The following is a 12,065-nucleotide window of genomic DNA, read 5'->3' as shown; positions in this document are numbered from 1 at the left end:
GAAACCATGAGGAGGATACAGGGCAGGCTCAGCAGGGCTAAAGGGGGCTGGGGAAGGACAGGGGATTACCAGAGACCTCAGTTCTTGTCTTCTTGAAGGAAAGATTTTAATCAAGAGGCGGAGTGTAGAAAAGCAAGCAAGAATTTATTGACCACGGCAAAAACACACTTAAGACAGTGAAACTAGGAAGGGCATAGGAGAAGTAGCAAGAGAGCCTACTCTGGGCTGTTTTGGCTCACTGGGAGTCAGAGAAAAGGGGGCCTTGGAGACAGGTTCAAGGGGTTAGCCAGGTTCAAGGGGATGAGCTGCCACTGCCCATTGCTCCCCTGGTTGCAAGTCTCCTAGAGTCCCTTGGAGTTTAGAAGATATGTGCCTGAGGGGGGAGAAGAAGAAGAGAGGAAAGGAAATGGCAAGGTCTCACTCCCCTGAGGGAGAGCACACTAGAACCTTCATTTCCAGGGGTCTTAAAGGCTGGGAATTTAAGGGAGGTCTTAGGTGTGGATCACTAGAATATTCATCAGCTTTATACTGATGTAACAAAATGAGATTTATTCTCTTAATTTGTCTGCCCTTGGGTGTGGTTGGCAAATGGCCCTTAATTGGATTTCTGTTATCTGTCTCCCTGAGTAGGGTGACTTAAGCTATTTACCTTCTGGTTAGGGAGGAGTGAAAACCATCTACTCTTTAATGCCCTTGGATTAGGGAAGATAGGATTTACTAGGTGGCTGCAAATTGCTGTTTATATAATCTGCTTGTCCTTGAATTTTCCTAGCTTCTTACTATCTATATTATAAAAAGCAAGTGACTGTAAGGTCTTAACACCATAATGACCATGGAGCACCTCTCAGTCCCTCCCCCCAGCCCGTGAGCCACTCCCGGTGGTGGGGTAGGGCTCGAGATTCACCCACAGGCTCTAATCACAGCAAGGCTGGCGCTGGTGGGTGGCCGGGCTGGCGAGGCAGGTGGGCGGGGCCATGTGATTTCATGCTCTGGGCTTCTAGTTCTATAATAAGGGTGTTTGGTCTTAGAGCTAGAAATGGCAATATCATGTCTTCCTTGTCTCTGTGCCTTTGCTTGTGTTGCTTGTTATGCCCAGATTTCAAGATCCCCAAAAGACCACCAGGGAGCCAGCCAAGTCCAAAGCAAAAGCAAAGAGTCTTTATTCAAGCTAGCTCAGCTCCCCGACCACACTCACCGATGCAGCGGCAAGCAGCAGAGAGAGAGCTAGCCCTGTGTGAAGAGGGGTTTTATAGGGGGGTTGGAGTAAGAGGAGGAGAAAGGACTGTGGGCCCTGCCAATTGGCCAGGCGCAAGTCAGGGTCTTGTTACCAGGATGTGGTCATATCTATGGCGCACACTTCCCTTGATTGTCATTGGTTAGTTTAAAGAAATCCTGGGTGTGGCTAGCAGAGGCTTGGGCTTCCAGGAAGAAGCTCCTTGCTGATCACATGGCTGCCCAAAAATGGAGGATCCAGGGTAAGATGGAGGGTGTAGTCCTTACCCTGGGGCAAGATGGAGGGCGTAGCCCTCACCCTTTCAGCTTTCCCGGCTCAGAAACCCAACCAGTTAATTCCAATACAAATTTCCTCATTTGGGGAATATCCCATCCAACCTTCTCCAAGTAATCAAAACTTCAACAGTCTTCTTCTATACCTGTACAATTCAGGCCACACATCTCAGCACTAAATTACAGTCTGATCCTGAAGGCTTTCATGTATGTTCATCTCATCTATCTGATTTTATGGAAACTTCTGGAAAGCAGAGAACTTGCTTGATGTGCTGTCTGCAATCCTGCCTCTTAGTGAAAAGGAAAATGGGGGGCTGGAGATGGGGCGGGGGCTTGCAACTTAGTTCAGTATCTGGTTAAAACTGTAGTCTTACTTCCCCACTCTGACTGACTTGGGCGGAGCTGCAGTCAGGGTCCTGGAACTTCAGTCGTAGAAAGGATAATAAAAGATTCCTTGATCCACATTTATCATTTTGTACATTGGGAAGCTTAAAAGAAAACTGGAACAAATGCAGAGAAGGGCAGTGACTTCTTCAAATTCACATGGCTGGCTAATGCCTGAGGCAAGCAGAAATCAGAGCTCCCAACCACTACACTTTTCTTGACACTATTTTGCATATCAGGCAAGCAATTTTTCTAGCTATCTTAACCCCAAATTCTAATGTGTGTCTGAAGAAGTTTCAAACTTTTAAACCTAATGTTTCTTCTCTAAAGTAACTTATGAAAGATTATCATCTCCAAAGGGGATTGGAGAAGAAGAGTTAATTTATTGAGTACATTCTAAGGGGCAAGTGCAATGTGGGGAGATTTACATATTGTACCTCAATTATTCCTTATACTATCACCATGAGATAGTTTTTACTGTCTTATAAATGAAGAGACAGAAAAACAAAAAAAGATAGTAAGGTTCTTGCCTAAACCCACCCACTTAAGTAATACAAGGGAGATTTGCTCCATATCTGGTGGCTCAAGAAACCCATTATCTTTCCATTAAACTATTAAACGAGGTCTATTTTCTCATCAACTCTCCCATCAAGTGAGAAATGATTCAGGACTCTGAGTGGAAAAAGCTTATGGCTAAATGAAAACATTACAGGTGTGGACTTCTAATGCACGTGGATAACAGGCAGTTCAAGGAGAGCTCCTCTTTTCACAATACTGCAGGTTCTCTCCTGCAAAGGAAAAAAACAATTTAATTGCCCCACTGTTCTTGGGAATGAGACAAAATGTCATGCCTTCACAGGACTGGCTATTTTATTTTTTATTTTCAAATTATCTCTCTTTTATCATCCAAGAGAAAAGAAAACTCCTGAAATCCTGCCAGCTTTGCAATTCTGTTCCCATTTCATCTTACCTGTGAGTGCCTTGTCACCATGGAGACTTGGTCAAACTCATGCTCATGCACTTAATCTTGCAATCTATTACTGACTGGCTGTTGCTCCTTAGGCCAAAGAACAGCAAGTTCTTAAATGAATTCTCCTAAGGAAACAGAGCTGCAGGCCAGTTGTTTAACCCCAGTCTGGGAAATGGCCTTTGGTAACATGCAAGATTAAACGTGTTATTGTTTTCATAACACAACTCGGGATGTTTGAAGTAAGACTTGGAAAATGAAAAGGTATACCAGGTGTGTTAACTATTCCACTGCTTATCAAACTGCCTAAGTTTGTTTCATTCAGCAAATATTTATTGAGCCAGGTAAACATCTTGAATCTCAAGTATGGAGATATAAAGATGATTAAAACACAGACTTTGGCCCCAAAGGACTCAAAGTCTGCTCAAGGACACAGAGAGGTAAACGAACTCTAGTATAATGCCATACATGCTATAACAGAGACCAGTGGGGGGAAAACTAGAGGAAGGAACAGCGAAGCCATTTCAAATGAGGGTAGAGAAAGTGAAGAGAGGGCATTAGAAAAAATGCCCTCTCAGATGAGGTAGCATTTGAGTTTGGTCTTAAAGGGTGGATTCGTGAGAAGTCAATAAGCAGAGGAGGGAAAATGAAAAGATAATAACACCTAACAAAAGCCTGGAAGTATGACAGGGACCAGGTAGTTAAGAAACAATGATCTAATGGGATTAGTGTACGTGAACCTACTGTTCACAAGGATTGGCAGGTAGTGGGGATGGGAAACTAAGCTGGGGATATAGGAAGTCAAGGCTCCAAGTGCCACGTCTGCTTGTTTGGCTTTTGGCGAGGGAAGGACATGATCAGATCTGGGTTCTAAAAAGTTCATTTTCGTTAGGGCATGAAGAAGAGATTAAGGATTGAGAAGTCCAGGCAAAAGGAGAGGCAGGGATGCCAACCTTGAGGTTTGTGTAACCATCTACGTAAGCGGCCTAGACCAGAGCAGAGGGGCTATAGAAGAGGAGCCAGGGGAAAAATGATAGGGATAGATTAGAATTGATTAAGACAGAACTAGCAGGTGTTGGTGAGAGATCGAAGGAGAGGAATGATGAATAACTAAGTCCTAGACCAGTGATGGCGAACCTATGACACGTGTGTCAGAGGTGACACGCGAACTCATTTTTTTGGTTGATTTTTCTTTGTTAAATGGCATTTAAATATGTAAAATAAATATCAAAAATATAAGTCTTTGTTTTACTATGGTTGCAAATATCAAAAAATTTCTGTATGTGACACGGCACCAGAGTTAAGTTAGGGTTTTTCAAAATGCTGACACGCCGAGCTCAAAAGGTTCGCCATCACTGTCCTAGACATTTGTCCTGAAATGTTCCTAGCTTCTCAGTATTCTGTACCACTCTCTCACATCCAGCAATGTGGGAGATGCCCGCCATCCAGGAAGATGCTCTGGCTGCTCTGAAGCAGGCTACTCCCTTTCTTTCTACCCATCCACAGGCACAAAGACATTTGGAACTCAACTGAAACATTCACTTTTTTTTGCGGGGGGGGGGGGGGGGAGGTGGAGTGGGGTAGGGCGGTGCTTCTTATCCGTATGACAATCTGATTCAAAAACTCTGGGTGCTTTCATTATGAAAATGCACCTGCCCACCCATTTCAAGGATTTCCAAGGCCTCCGGGGAACATCCATGGAGCCAGCTTGCAGGGCCTTGGGGTTTGGAATCCTTAACCTGGATTTCCTTAGCTGCATTCGTTAGCCCGGAAGTTTTCCAAGTTCAGCCCCCATTAAAATCACCTGGCGAACTTTTAAAATCCCAAATGCCCAGGCCACACCCAGCTCCGATTCAATCAGAATCCCTGGGTGGGACCGGGTGTAGACTCTACAGTCTATGTTTTAAATTGTCCAGGTGAGTCTAAAACGCAGCCAAGTTTGAAAACCAACTCACTGGCCTCTTTTTGACACGCAGTTGATGTAAGTGCTTATGTTCGATGACTGTTTTTAATCCTTGGGTCAGAAACAATAGAAAAACGCCTGTCGCAGACAGCATTTACTCGGAATCACCCTGGGAAAAAGGGCTGTGGTCCGGGAGTGCATGCCCCCGCAGCGTTTTTCCTTGGGTCCGAAAGCAGCTGCAGTTTTTTCAGCGAACGCCAAGGGGCACCCTCTTCCTCCTGGCTCCACCGGGAAAGCCTTCCCATTTCGGATCCTACAAAGAGACCCTCCTCTTCCCGGGTGACGTCACAAAGAGCCGATCCTCCGCCCCTTCGGCGCCACCACGTGTGTCCCCACGCCCGGCGGCCACCGACTTAGTCCCTCGCTGGCGGGTGCAGGCAGCGGAGGAGGGTGGTTGGCAGTGCCTGGAAGCTTCGCTATGGGAAGTTGTTTCTTTGCTCTCTCGCGCCCAGCCCTCTCCCCTTGTTCTCCGCAGCCGCTCTCGGAGGAGAGCACGGGGAGGCGCCGGTTGCAGCCGAAGCTGTCTCTCCCCGCCCGGGCGGCCGCGCCGCTGGGCAGGTGCTGAACGCCCCAAGAGCCTCCGTCGCCGCCTCCCTCCTCTGCCCAACGGCCCGGCTGCCCGGCTGCCGCAGTGCATATGGGGTGTTGGAGGTAGATGGGCTCCCGGCCGGGGAGACGGCGGTGGATGCGGCGCTGGGCAGAAGCAGCCGCCGATTGCAGCTGCCGGAGAGCCACGCGCTCCCGGCGCCCCTGCCAGCCCCCGGCTCAGCCATGGGCATCTCTGCGAGCCACAGCACGGTCCCCGACTCCTGCAGCCGCATCGCCGGAGCCACGATGATCGCGAGCTTCCTCCTGGTGAGCGCTCGGGAGGGAGGACCGCGGGCTGTGGCCGCGCGGGAGCAGCAGGCGCCGCGCTCCGGGAGCGGGGCGGGTCCCCGGGCGTGGACTGCGGGGGGCGCGGTGTCCGGCCGGCTGGGTTAGGGGGCTTGCAAGGGAAGGCAACACACCGGAGGGCTCCGACCGGTTATTTTGGGGGAGTCGCAGGGCTCAGCTGGGACTAGGGAATGAAGGCGAATTGTTTTCCTTGCAATCGGGCTTCGTTGGAGGAGGCGCTAGAGGTGGCCGCCGTGCTTCCTGCGCATTTCAGGGCTTTTCCCCTACTCGCCCCCCGCATGCTCCACCTTCCCCCCTTCCCCAGCCACCGGCCGCCGGTCTCCCGGAGTGGCGTGGGTCCGCGGCTGCGGTGTGGGGCGCTGAGGGCTGGCGGGGCCGGCGCTTTGTTGCAGCTGCAGTGTCATGTCGGGATGCTACCGCAGTGGGAGCTTGGTACCGGTGCGCGCCGGGCACTGGAGACCGCCCGCCCGGTGCACCGCGCCTAGCATTCCCGGCAGGGCGCAAGCCACCCCTCCCCCGCCTCTGCTCCTGGGCTCGGGTGGGTCCCAGTTTCTGCACGCCAAGAACACAGAACCCCTCGACCCACTCTCAGTCGCCCCCAGAGCGCCGGCTCTCCGCCAGCCAGAGAGCTGGCACTTGAGTGGGGTAAGGGGGAGAGAGAACTACATAAAGGAAGATGAATTTTATCCAGTCTTACCTATCCTTCCTTTACCTGCGCCCAGGCTTTGGGACATAAACTGCATTTAGCTCTAAGGCATGCCCTAATCCTAGTCCTCCATCACTTACTTGGTCGAAGCCTGAAACTACCCTTGACCCAAAACTTATCCCAAACTCCCCCAGATCCCTTCCTTTCTAAATGTTAGAGGGGAGGGGGCGAGTTAGGTGGAAGAAAATGCCTTTGAGAGCAAACCCTGGAGCCACCATAAGGTTCCCATGACTATCTTTTTGTCTCTGCAGAGAAGATGGAGATTCTTAGCTAACAAACAAACAAAAACAAAAAAACAAAAAGCCTAAAGGCAGGCTTGCTGTCTCCTTCCTGGAAAGGGTTTAATGCCCGGTCAGCCAAGATCTGCTTAGATCCCAGGGCAGTGCAGTTGCTATGGCCTGGAATTCATCCTACAGACACTCTGGTTCTCTGTGTGAGTGTGTGTTTTAAGGGGAAGAGAGAGACTAAAGAAAGTTTGGTGCTGTTAGCATTTATAATGAAGCAAGTACCAGTCTCCCTTCAGAGACTCTTTCTGCCCATTTATAGTAATGACAAAGTGAAGATTTCTATGTGAAACAAGTGTGGGTAAGGAGCAGGAGGGGGTCCTTTCAAACAGTAAACCTGGATTGACAATCTTGGTGTAGAGAGAAACCCATCTAAATCCATATTAGTAACCTTACCATCCGTGGAGTTAGCTCTATCCTCCTTCTCCACCTTAGATCTACTATTCTACCCCACCATGCCTCTCTGTCCCACCGACACAATTATTCTCCCCATAGAGTCTACTCCTAGATTAACGCTTAAGTCAATGTAATATTTCATTTATTTTACCTGTTAGTATGAGATAGGTGCTTAAAGTAAGGTCTTGATGTAATCTAAGTATATAGGTTGCTTTAACCGAATGAGAAAGACCCCAGCTCTTTTTCCTAAGTAATTAAACTTAGTATGTAAAGAATTCTCAGTTGAAGGCCTGAGAATTAAAATTGGCTATCTCTTTAAAAAATGAAATTTATAGCAGAGCTTAGAAGCAATCTCAAGGTGTTAACTAAAAGAGGAGTCCTTGGTGTCTTGCTAACTATAATAGAAAGGCTCTTACTCCATTCACGGAATGGCCTGGGGTTGATCCCTTTGTCCCACAGTGTAACTGAGAGGGCGGATCAGAGTTACGAGGAACGGGCTGTGCTGTAACCCACAAGCAGGGTGGGGAGCAATATCTTATTTTTGACATCCCCACTCTGCAAGATCCAGTCCTCAGGACAGGTGTTGTTAAGGTATAAAATGATCTTATGGCATCGTTCTAAGGCAGTGGTTCTCAACCTTCCTAATGCCGCCACCCTTTAATACAGCTCCTCATGTTGTGGTGACCCCCAACCATAAAATTATTTTCGTTGCTACTTCATAACTGTAATTTTGTTATTGTTATGAATCATAATATAAATATCTGATATGCAGGATGTATTTTCATTGTTACAAATTGAACATAATTAAAGCATAGTGATCAATCGCAAAAACAATATGTAATTATATATGTGTTTTCCGATGGTCTTAGGCGACCCCTGTGAAAGGGTCGTTCGACCCCCAAAGGGGTCATGACGCACAGGTTGAGAACCGCTGTTCTAAGGCTTATTTATCCCATTGGATTCTTGGCTACAGAAATTGACAGGCACCAGGACCCAGAGCCCAGGTAAACCTGTCGGGTGCTCAGGACGCTCCTGAAGGAAGTGGGAAGTTACTGACCTTACCCATACATTGTAGTTAGATTAAAAAGTAATGAGCCCTGGCTGGTTTGGCTCAGTGGATAGAGTGTCGGTCTGCGGACTGAAGGGTCCCTGGTTCGATTCCAGTCAAGGGCACATGCCTGGGTTGCAGGCTTGATCCCCAGTAGGGGGTGTGCAGGAGGCAGCCGATCCATGATTCTCTCTCATCATTGATGTTTCCATCTCTCTCTCCCTCTCCCTTCCTCTCTGAAGTCAATAAAAATATATATTAAAAAAAAAAAAAGCCCTAACCGGTTTGGCTCAGTGGATAGAGCATCAGCCTGCAGACTGAAGGGTCCCAGGTTTGATTCCAGCCAAGGGCATGTACCTGGGTTGCGGGCACATCCCTGGCAGGGAGTGTGCAGGAGGCAGCTGATCGATGTTTCTCTCTCATCGATGTTTCTAACTCTCTATCCCTTTCCCTTCCTCTCTGTAAAAAAATCAATAAAACATATTAAAAAAAAAAAAAAAAAGTAATGAACCCGGAGTCTTAAAAATGGTGGTGGAGTAAGTGGAAGCTACACTGACATTCTCCCAGGACCAAACTTGAAATACAACTAAAATACAGAAAAAGCACCCTGAAAAATCGACTGAAGACTACCTGGAGAGAACCCTGATAACCAAGGACAAAAAGTGGAGACTGGCAGAAAGTGTGGAGATGCCAAAGGGCTGGCCAGGCTCCCACAGACAGCAGCTGAAGGTCCGGAGAGATATCTCAGCCGTGGGGGGCCCCTCTGAGAACTCTGGGATCTAAAAACCCAAGCTGGGCTCCCCAGCCCAGAGAGCCAGAACTGGGAAAGGTGCCCACAAAACATGTGGCTGTGAAAAGCAGCAGGGTTGCTGTCTGCCAGCAAGAGATGGCTGGAAATGCAGGCACCCTCTTAAAGGGCCAAAGCACAAAATTGTGTATGCAGCCACTCACCTTTGGCTCCGCCAGAGGGAGGGCAGAGTGGACTGGAGCTGTGTGAGGAGAGTCCAGGGTTGGGGGCTTTGGAGGGTAGCCACCCTGGTTTTCTATGCTGAGTCATTCCCTTACGCTGCAGAGGACATTTTTCTCCATGGACCTTTGCTGTCCAGGTGGTTTTTGCATGCTGGAAGACCTCTTGCCCCACCCTGTGGTCAATAGCCTGAGGCTAATCCAGCCTGAATACAATCAGACTGCAGGCAGAGGGAGATCTCTGGAGGCTTTGAGACTTTGCCTGATCTCCTTTGGGGCTCTGGGCTAGGAAAAGCAGACACTGGTGCACATCTTGGTCCTTTCCAAAGACACCCAGCCCCAGCAGAAGGAACCACAAGCTATGGGTTGCTGCTAGGTCCAAACAGGGTCCTCAGGGTCAGTAACAAACAGCGTCTGACATTGTCCTGCTCTAGAGATTGGGAGTTATAGCAGTTCTACCTAACACATCGACACAAACCCAAACGGTCAGCCAAAATGGAAGACCTCTTGCCCCGCCCTGTAGTCAATAGCCTGAGGCTAATCCAGCCTGAATAACAACTCCCAAATGAAAGAATAAGAGAATTCTCCAGAAGAAAAGCTAAAGGAAATGGAGATAAAAAATTTCAGCTATAGAGCTCAGAATAATGATGGCAAAGATACTCAACAGTATGAGAAGATATATAGTAACCATGAAAAAAAGTCAGAAATAAATAATGACATAGCACTAATAAAGAACACATTGGAAGGAATACACAGCAGATTAGGGGAAGTCGAAGATCAGATTAGTGAATTAGAAGACAGGAGGAAAAAAACCCACTCAATCAGAGAACCAAAAATAAAAAACAACTAAATAGGAGGGCAGCTTAAGGGAGCTGTGGGACAACAGGAAATGTAACAATATTCACATAATAGGAGGGAGAGAAGGAGAAGAAAGCAAGGGATAGAGAATGTGACGAAATAATGGCAGAAAACTTCCCTAACCTGGTGAAGGAGAAAGTTACACAAGTTCAGGAGGCACAGAGAGTCCCAAGCAAGAAGAACCCAAACACACCCACTCCCAGACACATCATAATTAAAATGCCAAAAATTAAAGACAAAGAGAGAAAAGTAATTTACTAGCTACAGAGGAGCTCCCATAAGGCTGACAGCTGATTTTTCATCAGAAACTCTACAGGCCAGAAGGGAATAGCATGAAGTATTCAATTTAATGAATAGCAAGGATCTGAAACCAAGATTACTATATCTAACAAGGCTATCATTAAAAATAAATGGCGAAATAAAGAGCTTCCCAGACACAAAAGGCTAAGGAGTTTATCACCATCAAATCAGCACTGCAAGAAATGCTAATGGTACTGCTGTAATGAGAAAAAGAAACAGAGAGAGAAAAAATACCTAGGAATACAGAATTATAATGGCAATAAATAAGTACCTATGAATAATAACCTTAAATTTAAATGGGTTAAATGCTCCAAGCAAAACATATAGGGTAGCTGAATGAATAAAAAAATATGACCCAATTATATGCTGTCTACAAAAAAGCCACCTCAGAGCAAAAGACTCACACCAGATGAGAGTGAAATGAAGGGATTAAAAAAATATCCATGCAAATGGAAAAAAAAAAAAAAAGCCCAGTAGCAATACTCTTATCTGACAAAATAGATTTCAAAATGAAGGCCATTGCAAGAGACAACAAAGGTCACTACAGAATACTAAAGGGATAGATACAACAAGAGGATACAATCCTGGTAAACATATGTATCCAATATAGCAGCACCTAAATATAAAGGGTTTTAAAGGAGAGATCTACAGCAATACAGTCATAGTGTAATACTTTAACACCCCCACTGCCCTCACTGGATAGACCTACCAGACAGAAACTTAACAAGGAAACAGTGACTCTAAACAATACACTGGATCAGATAAATTTGATTGACATTTATGGAACATTTCACCCCAAAGCTGAAGAATATACATTCTTCTCAAGTGCACATGGATCATTCTCAAAGATAGAGGACATGCTAGGACACAAAGCAAATCTCTACAAGTTCAAGAAGATTGAAAACATATCAAGCATCTTCTCAAATAACAGTGGAATTAAATTAGAAATCAACTACAGTAAACACAGTCAAAAACATTCAAACACATGGAGGCTAAGCAGCATGTTAATAAACAATGAATGGATTATCAAGGAGATCAAGAATTAAATAAAAAACTTCCTGGAAACAAATGGAAATGAACACACAACAACCCAAAATCTCTGGGACACAGCAAAAGCAGTCCTGAGAGGGAAGTTCCTAGCACTACAGGCCTACCTCAAAAAACAAGAAAAATTAATAATAAACTATTTAACCCTACAACTTAAATAATTAGAAAGAGAACAACAAGAAAAACCCAGAGTAAGTAGAACAGTGGTTCTCAACCTTCCTAATGCCACGACCCTTTAATACAGTTCCTCATGTTGTGGTGATCCCCAAACCTAAAATTATTTTCATTGCTACTTCCTAACTGTAATTTTGCTACTGTTATGAATTGTAATCTAAATATCTGATATGCAGGATGTATTTTCATTGTTACAAATTGAACATAATTAAAGCATAGTGGTTAGTCACAAAAACTGTGTAATTATATATGTGTTTTCTGATGGTCTTAGACGACCCCTGTGAAAGGGTTGTTCGACCCCCAAAGGGGTCACGACCCACAGGTTGAGAACCGCTGAAGTAGAAGGAATGAAATAAATAAAGTTTAGAGAAAAAATAAATGACATAGAAACTTTAAAAAACATTGCAAAAAATCAATGAAATCAAGAGCTGGTTCTTCAAAAAGATAATCAAGATTGGTGAACTGTTAGCCAGACTCATAAAGAAAAACAGAGAGGATTGAAATAAAATCAGAAATGAAAGAGGGGAAGTAACAACTGACATCATAGAAAGACAAAGGATTGTAAGAAAATA

The 12,065-nt window shown here is 45.9% G+C and overlaps 1 protein-coding gene across 1 annotated transcript in view; it reads left to right on the top strand.

The window, feature by feature from the left end:
• The first annotated feature begins 5,195 nt into the window (after nt 1-5,195).
• The window catches only part of TNFRSF21 (TNF receptor superfamily member 21), a 74,923-nt gene continuing 68,053 nt past the window's right edge, over nt 5,196-12,065 (top strand). Inside the window, exon 1 of the mRNA XM_081094084.1 lies at nt 5,196-5,675. Coding sequence (XP_080950210.1) covers nt 5,592-5,675 — 84 coding nt within the window. The 5' untranslated portion in view covers nt 5,196-5,591. The remainder of the gene's footprint in view (nt 5,676-12,065) is intronic.

The sequence above is a fragment of the Myotis nattereri genome (assembly GCF_964212035.1).
Source record: "Myotis nattereri genome assembly, chromosome: 6".
Classification (NCBI taxonomy): Eukaryota; Metazoa; Chordata; class Mammalia; order Chiroptera; family Vespertilionidae; genus Myotis; species Myotis nattereri.
Note: the sequence above shows the minus strand (reverse complement) of the source record. Positions and strands in the feature narration are given on the sequence as shown.